At 41.2% G+C, this 21,763-nt stretch overlaps 1 protein-coding gene across 1 annotated transcript in view; it reads right to left on the reverse strand.

Moving 5' to 3' along the window:
• The window catches only part of LOC117452752 (protein crumbs homolog 1-like), a 48,986-nt gene that overhangs the window by 16,493 nt on the left and 10,730 nt on the right, over positions 1-21,763 (reverse strand). Inside the window, 2 exon segments of the mRNA XM_034091505.2 lie at positions 57-196; positions 1,094-1,289. Coding sequence (XP_033947396.1) covers positions 57-196; positions 1,094-1,289 — 336 coding nt within the window.

Genomic DNA, 21,763 nt, shown 5'->3' on the forward strand with positions numbered 1-21,763 from the left:
CCCCACTCTGTTTATGTGTAGGAGAGTATGTGGGTGCCCAGAGTGATGGGATGTACCTGGCCAGCATTGGCACATGTACTGGTTGACCCCCTCCACACAGGTGGCTCCATGCTGGCAGGGGTCTGAAGCACATTCTGGAATATCCTCCTCACAGTGGAGGCCTGCAAAGCCGGTCCCCTCACAGTCACACTCATAGCTGGAACAGAGAATAGAAACAGATGTTATAATCTGATTGTCTGTGACATGATACAACATACTATGATAAAGAAAAGAAGATTACCGTTAGCAACCATGAGCTACTGATGATAACAAACCCCCGAGTGTAGTGAAAAGGGCAAGAGTATGTTATTTCTCAAATGTCATTTCTTTCAGAATGTACATCATCTCCCTTAGAATATTCAGAGATGATAGAATATTTAGACACAAACATTGTAGTGGTATGACACTATTCACAACACAGGTTCTTTCCAGGCGATTCATGTTGGAACCTTTTAGTGTTTTTATACAAAATACAACAATTGAATACGTTCTGCTTTATCACCAGGTCATGGAATATAGTTTATCAGATCAGGTATTCTCAGCACTTTGGGGGGGGTTGAGACTTTTACTGGGAAAGCTTTCAATTGTGACAAATGTTGGGGTTGACATTAATAAGAAAGAATATGTATTTTAATACAGTGATTCAGCATCCTACTTGTAAAGCTTTATTTCCTCAAGTGAACTTAATTTCTCATTCTTGTACATAGGTAGAATATTAAAAAAGGCTTGCTGTCACATCACAAGCTCAATATGATGTGACAGCAACATCCCTGAACAGTCCCTAGTTCTTGATATTGATATAACATGGTTCACCTGACCCATTACCTTTGTTATCATGCAAATTGTGGACATTTAAATTGCGTTGTTTAAACGTTTTTTGGTAAAAAACACAACCACACAATATAGTTGTGTTCTAAATACACTCAAATGCATCCATGTTTTTTTGGAAATGAAACCATCCGAAGTGCCTGTGAGTGCAGCATCAGCCTGCGGTGTCAGCTCTCTCAGCTCACTTCAGTTTGGGTGTAATCCAAAGACTGTGGTGTAATCCTACCTGTTGACCCCATCCAGGCACCGGCCCTCATTCAGACAGGGGGAACTGGCACACTCATCAATGTTGACCTCGCAGTCTTGACCCTGGAAGCCAGCCAAGCACTCACACGTGTACAAGGCGATGTGATCGCGGCAGGTGGCTCCGTTCTGACAGGGATGCACCTCGCACTCATCGATGTCCACCTCACAATTAACCCCTGCAGAGGACAGAAGGATGGCAGCGGGCCAAGGAGTGAGCTCAGCAACACAACTCATTACCTCAGGACAGGTTCAGAGACAACACTATAACAGGGGAGCTGCCAAAAACTGAGCCGCAGACTTCAGAAACACACACTAATGTCCCCATACACAGCCATGAAACTCTTGTTTGAGATAATGGCTCAACCCATCATACTCTGCATATGAAATGTAAACAATAATCAAATCTCCTTTAACTAAAAGTAACACATGCATGTTGTACCCTCTACTAGGAATTGAAACACCTGCACCTCACATTATTTTCTTGGTCTGCAAGTCAAAAAGGTTAATACATTACTTCAGTGTGGTCAGTACGGAGCCCTGGAGGGTTCATAGAGAGAGAAAAAAATAAAACGAGGCCGTGTTTTATTTAAATTGAGAAAGTAAATTGAGATATACTTTCTCGTTCGCACAAGATACTTTCTTATGGTTAGACACATCAAACTGCCCGATTATTACGCCATAGTATTAGTTTCATGAAGAGGATGTCCAGTCGCCAGGGAGTGTGTTTGTGTGTGTGTGTGTGTGTGTGTGTGTGTGTGTGTGTGTGTGTGTGTGTGTGTGTGTGTGTGTGTGTGTGGTGTGTGTGTGTGTGTGTGGGGGAATTTGTTTTCAGAAGATATTATGATAGTGGCGTTCGTTCCGTTGCACTTCGACAGCACTTAGCACTAGCCTACATCGAGATTAAGATCAAACAAATGTCTTTCACTTGGGAATACACATATGGAGTTAGCCAGATGTGTGTAAATTACTGTTCATGGTCATTTGAAAACAAATGCCGGTGTCAGACACACACATACACCGAACACACACACACACAGAGCTGAGCAGAGCACAAACAAACACACATCATGTAGCATTTCACGTTTCCATAGCAACAACAACTTCCTGTCAACAGCGTAAACTCGCCTTCAAAATAAAAGCATCTAAATAAAACAGGAAGTCAATCAATCAATGTTTATTTATATAGCCCAATATCACAAATGTTACATTTGTCTCAGTGGTCTTCACAGTTTGTACAGAATATCAGTATGACAATACGACACCCTCTGTCCTTAGACCCTCACATCGTACAAGGAAAAACTTCCAGAGAAAACCCACAGTTTAAAGGGAAAAATGGGAGAAACCTCAGGGAGAGCAACAGAGGAGGGATCCCTCTCCCAGGACGGTCAGACGTGCAATAGATGCCGTGTGTGAATTGAAAAGATAATACATTTGCAACATAGGTAGTCCAAATCTTTGGAAATGCATGTGTGTATAATAGGAAGATGAATCCACGAGGATATCCATCCAGGACCGATGATCCAGGACCACAGCCACGACTCAAGATCCAGGGCTCGCGATCCAGAACTCAGGACTACAGCAACAGGATCACCCACGACTCAGGATCCCAGTGTAGATAGACACCAAAAAGAAATTTGGGGAAGCTGGGTTGATCGGAACATGAGAGTACACAGGTATAGAGAGAGAGAAGGAAGAAGTAAGATGTCCCCGACAAACTAAGCCTATATCAGCAAAACTGGGGCTGAATCTAATCAGCCCTAATTATAGGCTTTATCAAAAAGGAAGGTCTTAAGCGCACTCTTAAAACGGATAGGCTGTCTGCCGCCCAAACACAAACTGGAAGCTGATTCCACAAATGTGGAGCTTGATAAGAAAAGGCTCTGGCTCCCATTGTACTTTTAGAGACTCTAGGAACAACCAACAACCCTGCATTCATGGAACGCAATGCCCTAGTAGGACAGTAGGGTATAATGAGTTCTTTAAGGTAAGATGGCGCCTGCCCATTAAGGGCTTTGTAGGCGAGAAGAAGAATTTTAAATTCTATCCTGTGTTCTATAGGGAGCCAGTGTAAGGCAGCCAGAACAGGAGTAATGTGGTCCCTTTTCCTAACTCTGGTTAGTACACGAGCCGCAGCATTTTGAATCAGCTGAAGCGACTTGACTGACTTCTTGGTACTCCCTGATAATAAAGAGTTACAATAATCCAGCCTAGAAGTAACAAATGCATGGACTAGTTTCTCTGCATCGTTTTGAGGCAAGATATGCCTGATTTTTGCAATGTTACGTAGATGGAAGTAGGCGGTCCTTGAAATTGATTTTATGTGGGCATTAAAGGATAAATCCTGATCAAATATAACACCAAGATTCCTTACAGTCTCACTGGAGGCCAAATTAATGCCATCCATAGTTAGTACATCTTTAGATAATTTGTTTCATAGATTCTTTGGGCCGAGAACAATAACTTCAGTTTTAACTGTGTTCAAAAAGTTTAAAGTCATCCACGTTTTTAAGTCCTTGAGGCAGTCTTGAATTGTATTTAGATGATTAATTTCATCAGGCTTGATTGATAAATATAGTTGAGTATCATCCGCATAACAATGAAAGTTTACAGAATGATTCCTTATAATATTGCCTAACGGAAGCATATATAATGTGAACAAAATAGGTCCGAGCACTGAGCCCTGTGGCATTCCATGGCTAACTTTGGTTTGCGTGGAAGATTCATCGTTAACACGTACAAACTGAGAGCGTTCAGATAGATAGGACCTAAACCAGCCTAAAGCAGTTCCCTGTATGCCAACTAAGTGCTCTAGTCTTTGCAATAGGATATCATGGTCGATAGTATCAAATGCAGCACTGAGATCGAGCAAGACAAGAATAGAGACAAGTCCTTTGTCTGCCCCTGCGAGATGGAGTTCATGACTTTATGAGCTGTTCATGAGCACTCATGAAACATTCATGAACAACTCATTATGTTCACTTGTCATGTTCATGAACCAAAATTCTTAAAATGCTCATGAACCATTTTAAAGAGCAGTTCATGAAATGTTTATGAACATTGTTCATTCAAATAAAGTTCCTGTTTTGCTCATGACAGACTTTTATGAGCAATTTATGAACTTTTCATGATCCAGCCAATCACAACATAATTAAAACCCCAAAAAGTGTGCATGAGTATTTCATGAACTTTTCATGACTATGAGCATTTCATGAATTTTGGATGATTGTGGCAAGTTCAGAATAATTTGGAATATTCATGAGCATTTTATGAACTTTTGATGATCAGTGTGATGTTTTTAAAGACCTCTTGAATATTCATCTACTATTTGAACATTTCTTTCTTTTTTAAAACTTTTAATCTTAAAACAAAACAATAGTGAATTTGAAACTGAACATTATCTGTATTTATTTTGGTGACATTCATATCATTTTATGGTTTATCTGTACTGTTTGAGAAGCAGTACGAGTAAGTAGCGCCAAGGTGGAACCTTTGGCAGGTGAGCGGTGACATCTGGGTTACCTTAGGGGGGACACTTCCGCCCCCTCCTCAGAAGCAATCCAGACGATCAACCGGATCCTGTGTATAATTATTGCTGCTCCACTTTTCTGTTTTCTACAGGTCAGTACATAATGAAAATGATCGATGTTAACTTGTGTGAATTAGATATGATGTTGGAGATGTTTAGGAGAGTGTGTCAGAAGGTTGTGAGCATGTTTGACATAGTAACGGTATTTTAAAAATACTAAACTGTCGGCAACAATAGATGCCATTTTCGCGGGCTTCAGCCGCACCTGGGTAAATGTGACCTGAGCGAAGGCTCGCAGGCAGGTCAGCTGCTGCGCACGGGTAATATGTTTTGTTTACCTGAGTGAAGTCTTGCAGGCACATTGCCTTGTTTTTTGTTTATTAACATTGACAGTGTATTTTTGTGATCTCCATAATATGTTATATTTGGTAAAGATAGATATATTGATAGAAAGTATTATTTGATAGCGTTATGTGTTTATAGATAACAACCTGTCCTTCACTGCAAACATAGCCGCTACAACCCGCTGCTGCAGATACACGCTTTACAACATCAGGAGGATGCGTCCCCAGCTGACCCAGAAAGCGACGCAGGTTCTGGTCCAGGCTCTCATCATCTCACGCCTAAACTACTGCAACTCCCTCCAGGCTGGTCTACCTGCATGTGCCATCCGACCTGCAGCTCATCCAGAATGCAGCGGCTCGTCTGGTCTTCAACCTTCCTAAATTCTCCCACACCACGCCGCTCCTCCGCTCCCTCCACTGGCTTCCGGTAACTGCTAGAATCCACTTCAAGACAATGGTACTTGCGTACCATTCTGCGAATGGATCTGGCCCTTCCTACATCCAGGACATGGTTAAACTGTACACCCCAGCACGTGCACTCCGCTCTGCATCAGCCAAACGACTCGCTGCACCCGCACTGCGAGGGGGACCCAAGTTCCCATCAGCAACAACACGTGGGTTTGCTATCCTGGCTCCAAAATGGTGGAATGAGCTCCCCACTGACATCAGGACAGCAGAAAGCTTACACACCTTCCGGCGCAGACTGAAAACTCATCTCTTTCGACTCCACTTCGAGCAATAGAACTATTAACAAAGCACTTATGGACTGGCTTACCTAAAGCCAGTTGAGGAGCACTTGAAATGTTTTGCTCTATGAAGCCTGATGTACTTATATGATTCTGTTTTCTTCAAGTTTGTATTTTGTTGGTCGAACGCACTTATTGTAAGTTGCTTTGGATAAAAGCGTCAGCTAAATGCAATGTAATGTAATAATTTATATTGACTATGTTGAATTTCTCCTTGAGATACAGTAATTGACTGACAGACGGATAACTTAAATGGAGAAATGTGATGTTTGAATGTAACTGTGTACTTTGAATAAGAAGCATTCCAGACGATCAACCGGATCCTGTGTATAATTATTGCTGCTGCACTTTTCTGTTTTCTACAGAAATCATTTATTGTTGCTGTGGTACCCAAGCTTTTGGGACCCGTAACAAAAAATGTTGTGCAGCTGAGTGTCAAGAACTGCTTCAAATAGTGATAGGATTAATTGTAGTGCTCCACCTGTATACATGTATGTTTGTTTGTTTGTTTGTTTGTTTGGTAATTTGAGTAAAGTTCCATTGTGATTGACATAATTGTTGTTTTCTATGGTTGCCAATTGACCCACAGTCAGTGGTTCATGAACAGTTCATGAACAGTTCATAGCCAGCCATTGAATTATATTCAGTGACTGGGTATGAACTGTTCATGAACGGTTCATGAAGTTGTTATGAACAGTTCTTGAAATGTTCTTGGTTGAAAACTGAATATCCCTACACACTCACTGAAAACTCCATTTCATGAATTGTTCATGAACCTGCCTAAAACCATATTCCATGAATTGTTCATGAACCATTCCAGCACAGGAGTTTCATGAGTAGTTCATGAACTGCCCTAGTGCCATTTAATGTTCATGTCACTTTCATGAACAGTTCATCAACTTTGTTATGAGCTGTTTATGAGCTGTTCATGAATATGGTTCACTAATATTTCATGAACTTTTCATGAACAGTTAACTATCATCTCACTGGGGTGAGGCTATTAGAATGTCATTTGTGACTTTAACCAGAGCTGTCTCTGTGCTATGATGTGTTCTAAAGCCAGACTGAAAATCTTCAAATAAATCATTGTTTTTTAAGTAATCACACAACTGTTTTGCGACCGCTTTCTCAAGAATTTTTGAGAGGAACGGAAGATTAGAAATAGGTCTATAGTTGGCTAAAACCTCTGGATCGAGGTTGTGCTTTTTAAGAAGCGGTTTTATCACTGCTACTTTGAATGATTGTGGAACATAGCCTGATAATAAAGACATATTCATAATATTTAATAAAGAAGTGCTAATTAATGGAAACACTTCCTTCAACAGCTTAGTTGGAATTGGGTCTAACATGCACGTTGATGGTTTAGAAGAGAGAATCATTGAATGTAATTGTTCAAGGTTTATGGCTGAAAAGCATTCTAGTTTACTATCTAGGTAATATTAGAACTTACGTTTCCGGGAGCTGTTGATAACACTATACTGGTCAAAGGCAAGAGGTCATTCATTTTGTTTCTAAGAGTAACAATGTTATCGTTGAAAAAGCACATAAAATCATTACTACCGAGTGCTATGGGAATAGAAGGCTCAATGGAGCTGTGGCTCTCTGTCAGCCTGGCTACAGTGCTGAAAAGAAATCTTGCATTATTCTTATTCTCATCTATTAATGAAGAGTAGTAGGCTGCTCTCGCTTTACGCAGTGCTTTCTTATATTCATTGAGAGTAATATGCCAAATTAAACGAGATTCTTCAAGTTTAGTGGAACGCCATATCCTTTCAAGTTGTCTAGAATTTTGCTTTATTTTGCGGGTTTCGGCATTATGCCATGGAGCTAATCTATGTTGTTTTGTTTTCTTTTTCAAAGGAGCAACAGAGTCTCATTTTATTCGCAATGCATCTGTAGAACTATCAACAGACCAAACCAACATAATCTAATATAGAGTTAAATGCAACAGTAAGGCTATTTTTATCATTGTCAACATGAATGTTAAAGTCACCTACGATAATTACTTTATCTGTTTTAAGAACCAAAGTTGATAAAAACTCAGAGAATTCTGATAAGAATTCTGAATAAGGACCTGGTGCACGATACACTGTAACAAATAAGATTGGCTGCAAAGTGTTCCAGGTCGGATGCATGAGACTAAAAATGAGACTTTCAAAGGAGGTATAATTTAATTTTGGTTTAGTATTGATAAGTAAACTTGAGTCAAAGATTGCTGCACCTCCAACTCCTCGGCCCGTGCCTCGAGCAATATGAGTGTTGATATGGCTGGGTGGAGTGGCCTCATTTATGCTGACATATTCTTCATGTCTCAACCAAGTTTCAGTGAGACAGCATATATCAATATTATAATCTGATATTAAATCATTTACTGCTGCACCCTCGCTGCGAAGGGGACCCAAGTTCCCATCAGCAAAAACACGTGGGTTTGCTATCCTGGCTCCAAAATGGTGGAATGAGCTCCCCATTGACATCAGGACAGCAGATAGCTTACACACCTTCCGGCGCAGACTGAAAACTCATCTCTTTCGACTCCACTTCGAGCAATATAACTATTAACAAAGCACTTATATACTAATAAAGGACTGGCTTACCTAAAGCCAGTTGAGTAGCACTTGAAATGTTTTTGCTCTATGAAACCTGATGTAAACCTGTTACTTATATGATTCTGTTTTCTTCAAGTTTGTATTTTGTTGGTCGAACGCCTTGTAAATCGCCTTGGATAAAAGCGTCAGCTAAATGTAATGTAATTTACCAATATTGCTTTAGATACTAGAGATCTTATGTTTAAGAGACCACATTTAATCTTCCTGTTTTGTTGCACTGTAGTAGTTGTTACATTTACTTTTATTAGGTTATTATGTATGACACCTCTATTAGGTTTTACCTTAAATTGTCCTTGGGCAGACACACACACCGCTAATATTGGGTATTTTATTGGGTTCTGGATTCCTATGGATGACTGCCTAGGAGAGAGCGCAGAGAAGCGTGTAAGACTGCGACTCTGCCTCCTGGTCTCAACTCCAGTTTGTCATGGATTAAGTCCACAAAGCCCTGAAATGTTTGCCGAAATGAGATCTGCACCATCCAAAGTAGGATGAATGCCGTCTCTCTTAATCAGACCAGGTTTTCCCCAGAAGGCTGTCCAATTATTTACGAAGCCCACATTGTTTGCTGGGCACCACCAAGACAACCAGCGCTGAAATGATGACATGCGGCTATACATGTCATCATTGATCAGATTGGGGAGGGGACCAGAGAAGATTACGGTGTCCGACATTGTTTTAGCATAACTACACACCAACTCCACATTAAGTTTGGTGCATTCTGATTGGCGTAAACGAACATCATTACCACAGACATGAATAACAATCCTACTGTATTTACGTTTATTTGTAGCCAGCAGTTTAAGATGCGCCTCAACGTCGCCCGCTCTGGCCCCCGGAATGCATGTGACTGTGGAGGCTTCGGTCTCTAAATTCACGTGTCTCATAATAGAGCTACCAATAACCAGAGCTGGCTTCTCAGCGGGTGTCTCGCTGAGTGGGGAATATCTGTTAGATACATGAACGGGTTGGTGGGGACCTGCGGGTTTCGCGTTATGCCCCTTCTGAACAGTCACCCAGCCTCCCTGCTGCTCGGGAGTTGTCGGGGGACGGCTAAGAGGAGCTACCTTTTGCCGGTGCGCACCGGCTAACATGGGCTTTACTGTAGCTGAGTTACTTTCTAAGATGCGGAGCCGGGCTTCTATGGCTATGATTCCCGCCTCCAACCTAACAACTATACTACATTTAACACATGTATCGGTACCAGTAAAGAAGGTAGGGGAATAACCAAACATTAGACAGGAAGAGCAGGAAATAACACCCGAGGGTGGGGAAAGAGCCATGGCTAGCTATCAAGCTAAAGTAGCTACCGTTAGCAAACCCGAAAAGAGTGTAGGCAACTGTGGAGTTACAGTCGCTAAGAGAAGGAGAGTTTTGAGTGCTTAAGCTGTAGTAACGTGTGATTACAACGTCAGTCAGTTGCCATGAACAAGAGTTTTAAAACGATCGATTTAAGTTAAGATAATATAAGCTATCAGCAGCAGAACAGGCACACAGGAAACCCGGAGGTGACAACTTGCGGAAGTTACAACACGCTTACCGCAATCGTGAGGGTCTGTGTAGCACAATTATGTGCTGAACTTAACCTGAACTTAACCTAAATTACATTTAAGACATATACAACTGCAACGAAAGTAACAAAAACAACATAATATCCTTTTCAGTTTCACAGAACACAAATTGATGAGGGGCCGTACAGGCCGTAATTCATACCGGTCCTCTCACGCACATACATTCTCCTTATACATACATATATTTTCACTCTTACACACATATATTCTCCTTTTACATTGTTATGATGTGAGGTGCAGGTGAAAGAACGATACGTGGAGAGAGGGTTTTCTTGCAAAAATAAACAGGCGTTTTATTCTTAGCCTTCCACATTATTCCACAGAAACACAAACTGCATGCCTGGTGCTGCATTCACCAGCAAGGAACAAACACGAATGCCCTTCCCCTCTCTTCCCAACCACATTTATAGGAGACGGCCCGCCTTCCCACTCCAACCTGGCCAATCAGGTCATGGTTCTAAAAGCAGAGTGAAGGCTTAAATACAAAATTAAACACTGTTGTCTACCTTTAATAAAACCCTAAAGGCTTAAGTAAATTCATTATTGCATCGCTATAAATATGATATCTTAAACAACAACAAGGTCTGCTTAAAACAGATAGTTTTTAACTTAATTGACACTCATAAAATCACACATTTCCCTGACCAATCGCATCCAAGACTCCGCCTACTCATACGGCACATATAAGGAGTACTTTGGAGGCGTGCTCCCCCTTTGAGCACTGGGACAAGATGGCCTCCAGGTCTGAACAAAGGAAATGGTGATTACTTGGTGCTTGTGTGTTTTACAGACTGACAAATGAGTTTAGATGCATTTTATTAGTTTGTCTATGTAAACTGTTTTTATAACTTTAACTGAAATAAAGGCAACTCAGAACAAACATGTACTACCTTTCTTAACAAACAAATAGTTAAGACCAACATGTTAGTGAGGGAGTGTGTGCGCTTCCTCACATTTCACACCTCCTCCCCCTCTGGCTTGCACAGGTCAGGCAAACGAGAAAGATAGTCAGCGATAAGATTGTTCTTACCGGGACAATACTGTATGGTGAACTGGTATGGCTGGAGGGCTAGGCACCAACGTAGAATCCTTGCATTCTGATGCTGCTTAGATTGCATCCACTTCAAAGGTCTGTGGTCTGTCTGCAACACAAACTCTCTTCCAAGAAGGTAATACCTCAATGAATCTATAGCCCACTTTATAGCCAGTCCCTCTCTTTCCACCGTAGAGTACTTTTTTTCCCGGTCAAACAGTTTCTTACTCAGGAACAGTATAGGCTTCTCTTCGCCAGGCTCTCCTTGGGCTAGCACTGCTCCTAGTCCAACACCAGAGGCATCAACTTGTACAATAAATTGTTTTGTGAAGTCCGGGCTCTGCAACACAGGAGCTTGACAGATCTGCCTCTTTAATGCCTGGAAGGCATTTTCACACTCATCATTCCACACCACTTTAGTGGGAGATTTTTTTTGTTAGATCAGTAAGTGGGGCAGCTAATGTAGCAACGTGGGGAACAAACCTTCTGTACCACCCTACCAGGCCTAAAAAGGACCTCACTTGCTTCTTTGTCTGGGGTCTGGGTATTACCTGTATGGCCTTTACCTTCTCCACTTGTGGTCGTACTTGCCCACGTCCAACCAGGTATCCAAGGTATTTCACCTCCTCTTGAGCCCAGGAACACTTGTTGGCATTCAGGGTCAGCCCGGCTCCCTGTATCTTGCCCAACACAGCTTTAAGATGCTGCAGATGTTCTGCCCAGGATTCACTGTAGATTACCACATCATCTAGGTAGGCTGCTGCAAACCTGGTACAATCATTAAGAACAATGTCCATTAATCTTTGAAAGGTTGCAGGCGCTCCATGAAGACCAAAGGGTAGTACAGTGTAATGAAACAAACCCATTCCTGGAATCTGAAAAGCTGTATACTCTTTGCAGGCTGGCTCAAGAGGCACCTGCCAGTAACCTTTACAGAGGTCTAAAGCTGTGATGTACTTAGCTTTCCCCAACTTCTCCAGTAGCTCGTCAATACGCGGCATTGGGTATGAATCAAAACAGGAAATGCTGTTCAGCTTCCTCATGTCCGAGCAGAATCGAGGTTCAGTGGTGTTTTTCTTAGGAACAAGCACTATAGGATTTGACCACTCACTTCTAGATGGTTCAATGACTCCCATGTCCAACATCAACTCCACCTCCTTCCTCAGTGGTTCCATCATTCTTTCAGGAATCCTGTAAGGCCTCAGGCGAACAGGTTTAGTGTCCTTCAATATAATGTTATGCTTTATCACATCAGTGCGTCCAGGTTTTTCTGAGAACAATGCTGGGAAAGATTATTTAAGCTCACCCAGTTGCTGCCCCTGATCCAAACTCAGATGCTCCGGAGGGGCCTGGGGTTTACACTTCTCTCTGTGCGGCACCATGTCAGCCTCCTCTGTTTCCAACGCATCCTCTTCTTCCAGCTGGACATCTTGGATCATCAGAACATGTTCTCTACCTGCCTTCTGGTTTTTCTTGTCATGATACTCTTTTAAAAGGTTTACATGCAACAACTGTTTGCACTTTCTTTTATCAGGACAGAGAATTGCATAGGTCACAGGGCCTGCCTTTCGGGTTACTGTATATGGGCCTTGCCACTTGGCTAGTAACTTACTTGGCCCTGTAGGGAGCAGTATCAAGACTTTCTGGCCAGCTTTCAGCTCTCTTTCTCGAGCACGTTTGTCGTACCACACCTTCTGCTTATGTTGAGCCTCATGCATGTGTTCTTTGACCGTTTCTCTGTAACTGTCCAGTTTGTCTCTCATCTGCAGAATGTAAGAGATGATGCTGTTGGTTGTTGTTGCCACTGCCTCACCAGCCACCCAGTTCTCCTTCAGCACGTCCAAAGGGCCTCTGACCTGTCTGCCATATAACAACTCAAAAGGGGAGAAACCAGTTGAAGCCTGTGGCACTTCTCTGTATGCAAACAAAAGGAATGGCAACCATTTATCCCAATCTTTGCCAGTATCATCAATACATTTTCTCAACATTTGTTTCAGTGTACCATTAAAACGTTCTACCAGACCATCAGTTTCAGGGTGGTATGGACTTGTTCTGATCCGTTTAACCCCAAGTTGCGAGTACAGTGACTTCATCAGATGGGTCATAACGTTTGTACCTTGATCTGTTAAGATCTCTTTAGGGATGCCCACTCTAGAGAATAGCTCTACTAAACACTGCACTATATGTTTGACCTGAATGGAACGCAATGGATAGACATTTGGATATCTGGTGGCGTAGTCACAAATAACCAGGGCAAACCTGTGACCCTTGCTACTTTTTGGCAGAGGACCAATTATATCCATGGCTATTCTTTCATAAGGTACACTCATTATTGGTAATGGTTGTAGAGGGGCTCTGTTTGAAAGTTTCGTAGGAGACACTACCTGACACTCATGGCATGTTTTACAGTAATCAATTACCTCTCTGTATAATCCTGGCCAATAGAAACGCTGAGCAATGCGGTCATACGTTTTTGCCTGCCCCAGATGCCCAGCCCATGGCACAGTATGACCCACATGCAAGATTACTTGGCGAAACTCTTTAGGAATGACTAGCCTAGGTTTCTCTATGTCTGCCAAATACAAAAGGTTATCTTTTATGATGAAGGGATCCCCAATTAGATTTGTCAGCCCCCCTGCGTTTGCATCTTCCTCCCCATCTACTTTGCATGCTTTTGAAAATAGAGGTTTTAGAGATGGGTCATTCTCCTGACTCTCTCGGAAGTTATCTGGGATTTGCCATTGAGGCTCTATGAGGGGAGTTACAGGAAGAGTAAGCTCAGGGCATTTAGCCTTATCATGATTTCTGTTTTTCTCTTGACGGCGCTGTCGCCTTGTTTTCTTAAGCTTATCACCCCCTTCACACAAACTATCATCTGCATCTGGTAAAGGTTCTAACCCCTTAGTCATAGAGCGCGTAGCTACATAGGAGTACGCTAGTGAGTTTTGCTGTACCAAGTGGTCCAAGATTGGCAAATCATCTCCAAGGATCACGTCATAAGCTAGGTGCTCTAGCACACCAACAGTTAGCATAAAGGATTGCCCTTCAACCTCAATGATAACATCTGCAGTTGGGTAATCTTTTTTACAACCATGAACACATGTGATATTTATCCTCCCATCAAAATCAGCTATTGCATTGCTAAGTAAGCTGGACTTCACCAAGGTTTGTGAACTACCAGTGTCAGCTAGGGCTTTCACTGTTTGACCATTTACAGTGACATCTACTACATGTCTATGTGGAACAATTCCACTATCAGTAACATTAGCATGGTCCACACTTTCTGCACGAGGTACTGAACACATCTCAACCGACTTAGACTTTCTTAATGGACACAATGAAGCCTTGTGACCAGGTTGCTGACAGTTGTAACATATAAAGTTCGTTTTTAAGTTTGGATATGCAGGTTTCTTACCAACCCCAGTGTCCACCCTCTCAACAGTTGGCCAAGTGTGAGGTTTGCTCTCCCCAAACCTTGGCTTCCCAACAGTCACTCTTTTATTTGAAGGTTCCCTGTGGGCCGCTGCATACCGTTCTGCCAGATCTGCCGCTTCCTCCCCAGTCTGGGGATTGTGCTCCTTGACCCAGGTGCGGATGTCTGGTTGAAGCACACGGAGGTACTGCTCCAAAACGATCGTCTCTCCAATCTCCTCCTTAGTACGGCTGTTCGGTCTCATCCATCTTTTGTAAAGCCCCTTAATACGGTTGTAGGTTTCTCTTACAGTCTCTCCCACTGGCAAAATGGTGCTCCGGAACCGCTGTCTGTAAGTCTCTTCAGTAACATTAAACTTCATTAACACTGCTGCTTTAACTGCCTCATATGACTCTGACTGTTCCTCATCCATTCCAGCATAGGCCTCAAGAGCTCTTCCTGTCAACAAGGTTACTACTCTGGCGGCCCATTCAAATGGCTGCCACCCCCAAGTTCTGGCCATCCGTTCAAACCGAACAAAAAAACTTTCTGGGTCTTCACCGTCTTTGAAGTCAGGTATCCTTGGCTCACTTACATAGGGCCTTGCTGTCCGGATTGGTGGATCAATATTCTGCAGAGGCTGGACAGGCCAATCGGATAAGGAAGCAGGCCTGCTAGTTTGAAGTGGCTTGAATTTTCCATGTGGCTCACCTTTTAGCAGGTGTGTCGAGGCTTCAGCTTGTAGCCTTGGATTATCAGCACGCATTGCATAGGGATGCTGTTAAACAGGGTCATAGTATACTTCTGAGTCCTGCCTTGACTTTGAAACCATGTCACTTCTTAATTGTTTCATCTGTTCAAAAAGTATTGCCTCAGTCTGCTTAGACCTGTGCACAAACTCTCTAATTTCTTCCATGAAGCTTACTGTAGCGAGTTCCTCACCCCCAGTATGGGCTGTAAACACTTTGGGCCGAACCACCAGCTCTTCTTCATCTTCTTCACTTTCAGCTGCCACAGCTCCCTCACGTGGAGATCCTTCTTCCGTTGTCCCTCGTCTTTTTTTCTTCCTCCATGTCTGGCAAGGCTGTGGCCCTTGCCTGACGACCTCTTCCACGTCCACCTTTCATTTAGTCACTGTCCTCTAAGACTCCTCACAAGCGTTTAAATATCCCACCACTGCCACCAATTGTTATGATGTGAGGTGCAGGTGAAAGAACGATACGTGGAGAGAGGGTTTTCTTGCAAAAATAAACAGGCGTTTTATTCTTAGCCTTCCACAGAAACACAAACTGCATGCCTGGTGCTGCATTCACCAGCAAGGAACAAACACGAATGCCCTTCCCCTCTCTTCCCAACCACATTTATAGGAGACGGCCCGCCTTCCCACTCCAACCTGGCCAATCAGGTCATGGTTCTAAAAGCAGAGTGAAGGCTTAAATACAAAATTAAACACTGTTGTCTACCTTTAATAAAACCCTAAAGGCTTAAGTAAATTCATTATTGCATCGCCATAAATATGATATCTTAAACAACAACAAGGTCTGCTTAAAACGGATAGTTTTTAACTTAATTGACACTCATAAAATCACACATTTCCCTGACCAATCGCATCCAAGACTCCGCCTACTCATACGGCACATATAAGGAGTACTTTGGAGGCGTGCTCCCCCTTTGAGCACTGGGACAAGATGGCCTCCAGGTCTGAACAAAGGAAATGGTGATTACTTGGTGCTTGTGTGTTTTACAGACTGACAAATGAATTTAGATGCATTTTATTAGTTTGTCTATGTAAACTGTTTTTATAACTTTAACTGAAATAAAGGCAACTCAGAACAAACATGTACTACCTTTCTTAACAAACAAATAGTTAAGACCAACATGTTAGTGAGGGAGTGTGTGCGCTTCCTCACATACATACATACATTTTCACTCTCACACACATACATTCTCTACTTTTACATACATTTTCACTCTCACACACAGATATATTTACACTCACACATTCATACATGTTGCTCTCATATTCATATATTTTAATGCTCATATTTATACATTTTGCTCTCATGCACATTCATTCAATGTTTACATTTAATATTATAAATAATATATGCATGTATGAAGACAATATATGTATGCAAGAGAAGAATGTATGTATGTATGAAGACAATATATGTATGCAAGAGAATAATGTATGTATGAAGACAATATATGTATGCAAGAGAAGAATGTATGTATGTATGTATGTATGTATGAAGACAATATATGTATGCAAGAGAAGAATGTATGTATGTATGAAGACAATATATGTATGCAAGAGAAGAATGTATGTATGTCTGAAGACAATATATGTATGCAAGAGAAGAATGCATGTATGTGTGAGAGAAAGTATAGTGGAAATGGAAGGAGTATGGTTGAAACGGAAGGCAGGTCATTATCGCGCTGTGATTGGCTTAGAAGGTCGAGCAGGGCGGGCTCATGTTCAGACTTCGGATTCAAATCAACATGATGGTGGGACCGCGGTGAATTTAGTTTTAGGTCGGATATTCGACGGACATTCGCGGACCCGCCAGCAGCGTCAGTTTAACAGGGAGATCTTCTCCGCGAGACGAGGCTTTCACTTAGGGACCATCAATAAATGACTTTTACAATTAGACAAGAACATTTTTCTTTTTAATAAATCGACAGCTTCTCCATCGTGTGAATGTGAAGCAAATTCACTCTAGAGCATACATTTATTGAGCACACCTCTTTTTATTGCATTTTAATACTTTAAATACGTTTTATTAATATTTTTGATGGAAACATTTGCTTATTTCTTCAATAACTTCCAGGGCATGTGACCGATTCACTCAAAATCAGTGCTAGGTCAAATAACTATACTTGCTGCATAGGACACACCTCTTTTTATTGCATTTTAATCCTTAAAATATTTGTATATTTGTATGCGAAAGTGAGCATATTGCTTCAATACCTTCCAGGTCATGTGACCTAATCACTCAAAATCAGTGCTCGGTCAAATAACTACACTTGCTGCATAGGACACACCTCTTTTTATTGCATTTTAGTTATTTGACCCAACATTGATTTTGAGTGAATCGGTCACATGACCTGGAAGGTATTGAAGCAATAAGCTAATTTTTCTATTAATATAAAATATTTAGAGTGTTAAAATGCAATAAAAATAGATGTGTCCTATGCAGCAAGTGTAGTTATTTGACCCAACATTGATTTTGAGTGATTAGTTCACATGACCTGGAAGGTATTGAATAAATAAGCACATTTTTCCATCAAATTATTAATATAAAATATTTAAAGTATTAAAATGCAATAAAAATAGGTGTGTCCTATGCAGCGAGTGTAGTTCTTTGACCCAAGATTGATTTTGAGTGATTAGGTCACATGACCTGGAAGGTATTGAAGCAATAAGCTCATTTTTCTATCAAAAATATTAATATAAAATATAGAGTATTAAAATGCAATAAAAAGAGGTGTGTCCTATGCAACAAGTGTAGTTCTTTGACCCAGCACTGATTTTGAGTGATTAGGTCACATGACCTGGAAGGTATTGAAGCAATATGCTCATTTTCGCATACAAATATTAATATACAAATATTTTAAGTATTAAAATGCAATAAAAAGAGGTGTGTCCTATACAGCAAGTATAGTTATTTGACCTAGCACTGATTTTGAGTGAATCGGTCACATGACCTGGAAGTTATTGAATAAATAAGCAAATGTTTCCATCAAAAATATTAATAAAACGTATTTAAAGTATTAAAATTAGGGCTGTCAAGTTAACGCAAAAAAAAATAACGCCACTAATTATATTAACGCGATTAACGTATGTGTATTTTTTTTCCTCGGCCGCCCCGTAGTTTCAGAGCGCATCGAGTTTAAAATACCATCTACAAGCTGATGCTGACAGCCACGCTCCTGCAGCCCGCTTGCAGCAGACCACACTTCCACGCTCACCGGCAGGCACCGACTGGCCATCGGGAGGACCGGGAGGGTGTGTGTATGTGTCTGGAGCGAGCGAGAGAGAGACCTTACGTGCATTGTTGTTGTTAGCATCTGGTGCTAGCTAGCTGCGCTAACGGATATAAGGCAGTCAGGGTTGCCAACTCTCACGCATCTGGCGTGTGACACACGCTTTCACTCTCACGCTCTCACGCTCCCCAAACTATTCTCACGCCACAACAAGCAATCACAGACAGCAGTTAGTAAGATTGATTTCAGTAGCCACTTGTCTGGAAATACCGAAGACTAGAAACGGTTTTGAAAACTTTTGTCAGGTAGTGATCGTCTTCTCAATAGAACATCGTTGATAATGTCTTCTGGCCAATCAGAATCAAGATAACGTCGTGGTGGTGTTGTTGCAGGAAGTCCCGACGGAGAATACTTTTGCTGTAGTACATCTCTATATACATCGATACAGCATTATGTGTTGATAGAAATCAACACGTAATGAAATAAGACCCCACGGTTTGATGATTGATAGGTGTGTGGGCTGTCTTTCATTTTGACACACAGAACAATGGGGGCTATCCACCCTTATCCACAATGTAAAGTCATTCACAGCCTCTTCCCTCTTCTCTCTGTGAGGAGCAGCAGGTTCAGCTTTCAGAACAAAGTAACACAAAACTAAAATGGCATTCATTTTTTTTTAAACGTGTAGTAATAGATTTATTTATTTTTCTTCTCAAGAGAGTACCAGAATGTGTATTTTATGTTAGTATTTCAAAAAATCTCATGGGGGAGAATCCCCCCAGACCCCCCTGCAGGGGTTGAGTTTTCAGCATGTCAACTCTTTCACTTGTGGGCAGATTGCAGGATTGGCTCCAGGTCGCCCTTTTTATTTACTACAAGACAAATGTGCCTTTTTATTTCATACAGTTCAATTTGGATTGAGACAGGGAAATAATCTAAACCTCACGCATGGCGTTTCACTGTCAAGGGGGGCGTGTATGTAATTACATTGCAAATACTGACTTGAGCCCCCCCACTGTATGGGTTAGTTAGCCCTACCGTAGATTACCCAACACAAATACTCTGGAGCCGCCACTGCCGACCCGTATTGCGCATGCGCAGATCTAAGATCCAGTAGAAATTATAAAAAAGTAAAAGTCTGCTACTCGGCCAAAATAGAGTCAAAGAGTATATGAGAGTGAGAGTGTGTTAATTAATATATTTGGCAGTTTGGAGTAAGTCTGTAAATGGGTTTGTGTGTGTGTGTGTGTTTCATGTATAGGCCTCTCACGATAATTAATTTTGTTGGATACATTTTCCAGGAAATTATTGCGATAAACGATATTGTCGGCACCGTTGTATGACCATTTTAGACCACTGACATAATGATAATATATAATAATAATTCAAGTACATCCTTTCAAACTGCTAGTCACATCCTCATGTAAATGGAAATGTATCGATTTCATTTTTATTTATCGTACGATAAGTCAATTAATTGCTCATCGCGACAGGCACACAATAAAACAGTAGAAACAAACATGTGTTTGACTTTCATTAGTGAATGAAACGTTGTGCCCTTTATAGTCTGTGTCCAATGTTGTGTATTTGTATATATTGTATATATATCCTATATATAATATGCTAAGGTGCTGACACGATAGCAGTCATTTCGTGTGCATATGTAATTAAACCCATGATATCAAAATCTCACTCCAGCCAGGTACCCAAAGTTGGCAACCCTGTATAAGGAGCTGTATAAATGAAAACAGAGGAGCGACATTTCGCCACAACTGCGCCGAGACTTTATGCAGGAAGCCAGACAGTGGGACATTGTAGGAGAAGTCAGCACACTCAGCACGGATAGTGCGCAACATGATTGCAGCGTCCAGGCAGCTCCCGTTCGAGCATATGCCTTGAGCTGCACATAGCTCCAACGATCCAACACACACACACACACACACACACACACACACACACACACACACACACACACACACACACACACAGTATTGTATGAGAGAGGTTCCAGGTTGAATTCAGGCGAATATTTGTAATATTCAGAGATTTAATATTCATGACAATATTTGTCATTGTTCAAATGCTAATAAACATTTGCAAAAAGCATATTTGTCCACTCATATGTTGATAAGAGAAATAATAGATAAGAGATAATTAGAAACTTGAAAAATATTCCTCTAAGGTACATTTAGAACAGATCAAAAATGTGCGATTAATTTGCAATTAATCGCGATTAACTATTTTAATCGACTGACAGCCCTAGTTTTTTTCACAGCAAAGTCACCCTCTGTACTTGGACTTATTGGGAGAATCTAAATGCAAGAACATCCCAAATATTTATTTAGGTCTTTATTGTAGACCTTTAGTGTTGCCGTCTGTGAGGAAAATGCATGGGGCTCAGAGCCTCAGGATACTGAAATCTGTATTTTTTAAATCTTTTTTTCCTTCTAATTTGTTATTCTTTTCAAAATAACACACTGTTATTTACTCACCAATAACACACAATTATCCTTGCTTTTATTTATTGGTTTAATTCCATAATCTCGGGCTTTTTTGGTGTCCGTCAGGAACTGAATTTCAAAATAAAAATAACCGGAAACAGACGTAGGCCTATAAGGGACATTTCGAGCATCATTGCGATTGTCAAAATGTTTGAGTTTAGGATGGCCGAAGACACTACACTACCCATAATCCCCAGCTATCGTTTAGGACTACAGCCCCCGTGATTAATCTTCAAGCTCTGGGATTGGATGTTGGAGTGGCAGTGCGCCAAGGTTACGCCGAGCGTCAAACTGTTTGAAAAGGAACGAAACCACGCCAGACTATCCAAAACTGGAATCGAACGCCCCCCCAGAACTACACACTACACTATTGTGTTTCGCAAAATGTTCTATGGGACGTCTCTACTGAACGTTTTCGTTTTTCCCACAATTAGAAGTCTCCAGTATTAAACACATTGGTGTTATCAAATGTAAAATATATAATTAATAAATGGGTGAAAATCGCTTGTGTCCATAATGTGCAGCATTAATATATACCCACATGACAGCTCATTGCTACTTTGTAATTCTACTCCACAATTCAGAGGTTAACCTGGTATCTTTACTCCACTACACTTATTTGAGTTACTTTGCAGATTCTGATTAATGATGTGAAATATAAACAACCCTTAAATCAGACTTTAGTTACACCTGAGTACAATTCAGGTAAGGTGATTGTCAAGTGCCAACAATCAGGAGAGATATTTGATAGTTGGTGCTTGAGAAGACTAAACATGTATCTGCAATTGACATGAATGGAAACGAGTAATAAAGTATATTCATTACTCATTATTCTCTACTAATAGTTAATTAAAGACTGTATATTATGGCTATTTTGCACATCCCTTTTAAGATTTCAAGATTTTCAAAGGTTTATTGACATAT

This window comes from Pseudochaenichthys georgianus, chromosome 9, assembly GCF_902827115.2.
Source record: "Pseudochaenichthys georgianus chromosome 9, fPseGeo1.2, whole genome shotgun sequence".
NCBI classification, from domain to species: Eukaryota; Metazoa; Chordata; class Actinopteri; order Perciformes; family Channichthyidae; genus Pseudochaenichthys; species Pseudochaenichthys georgianus.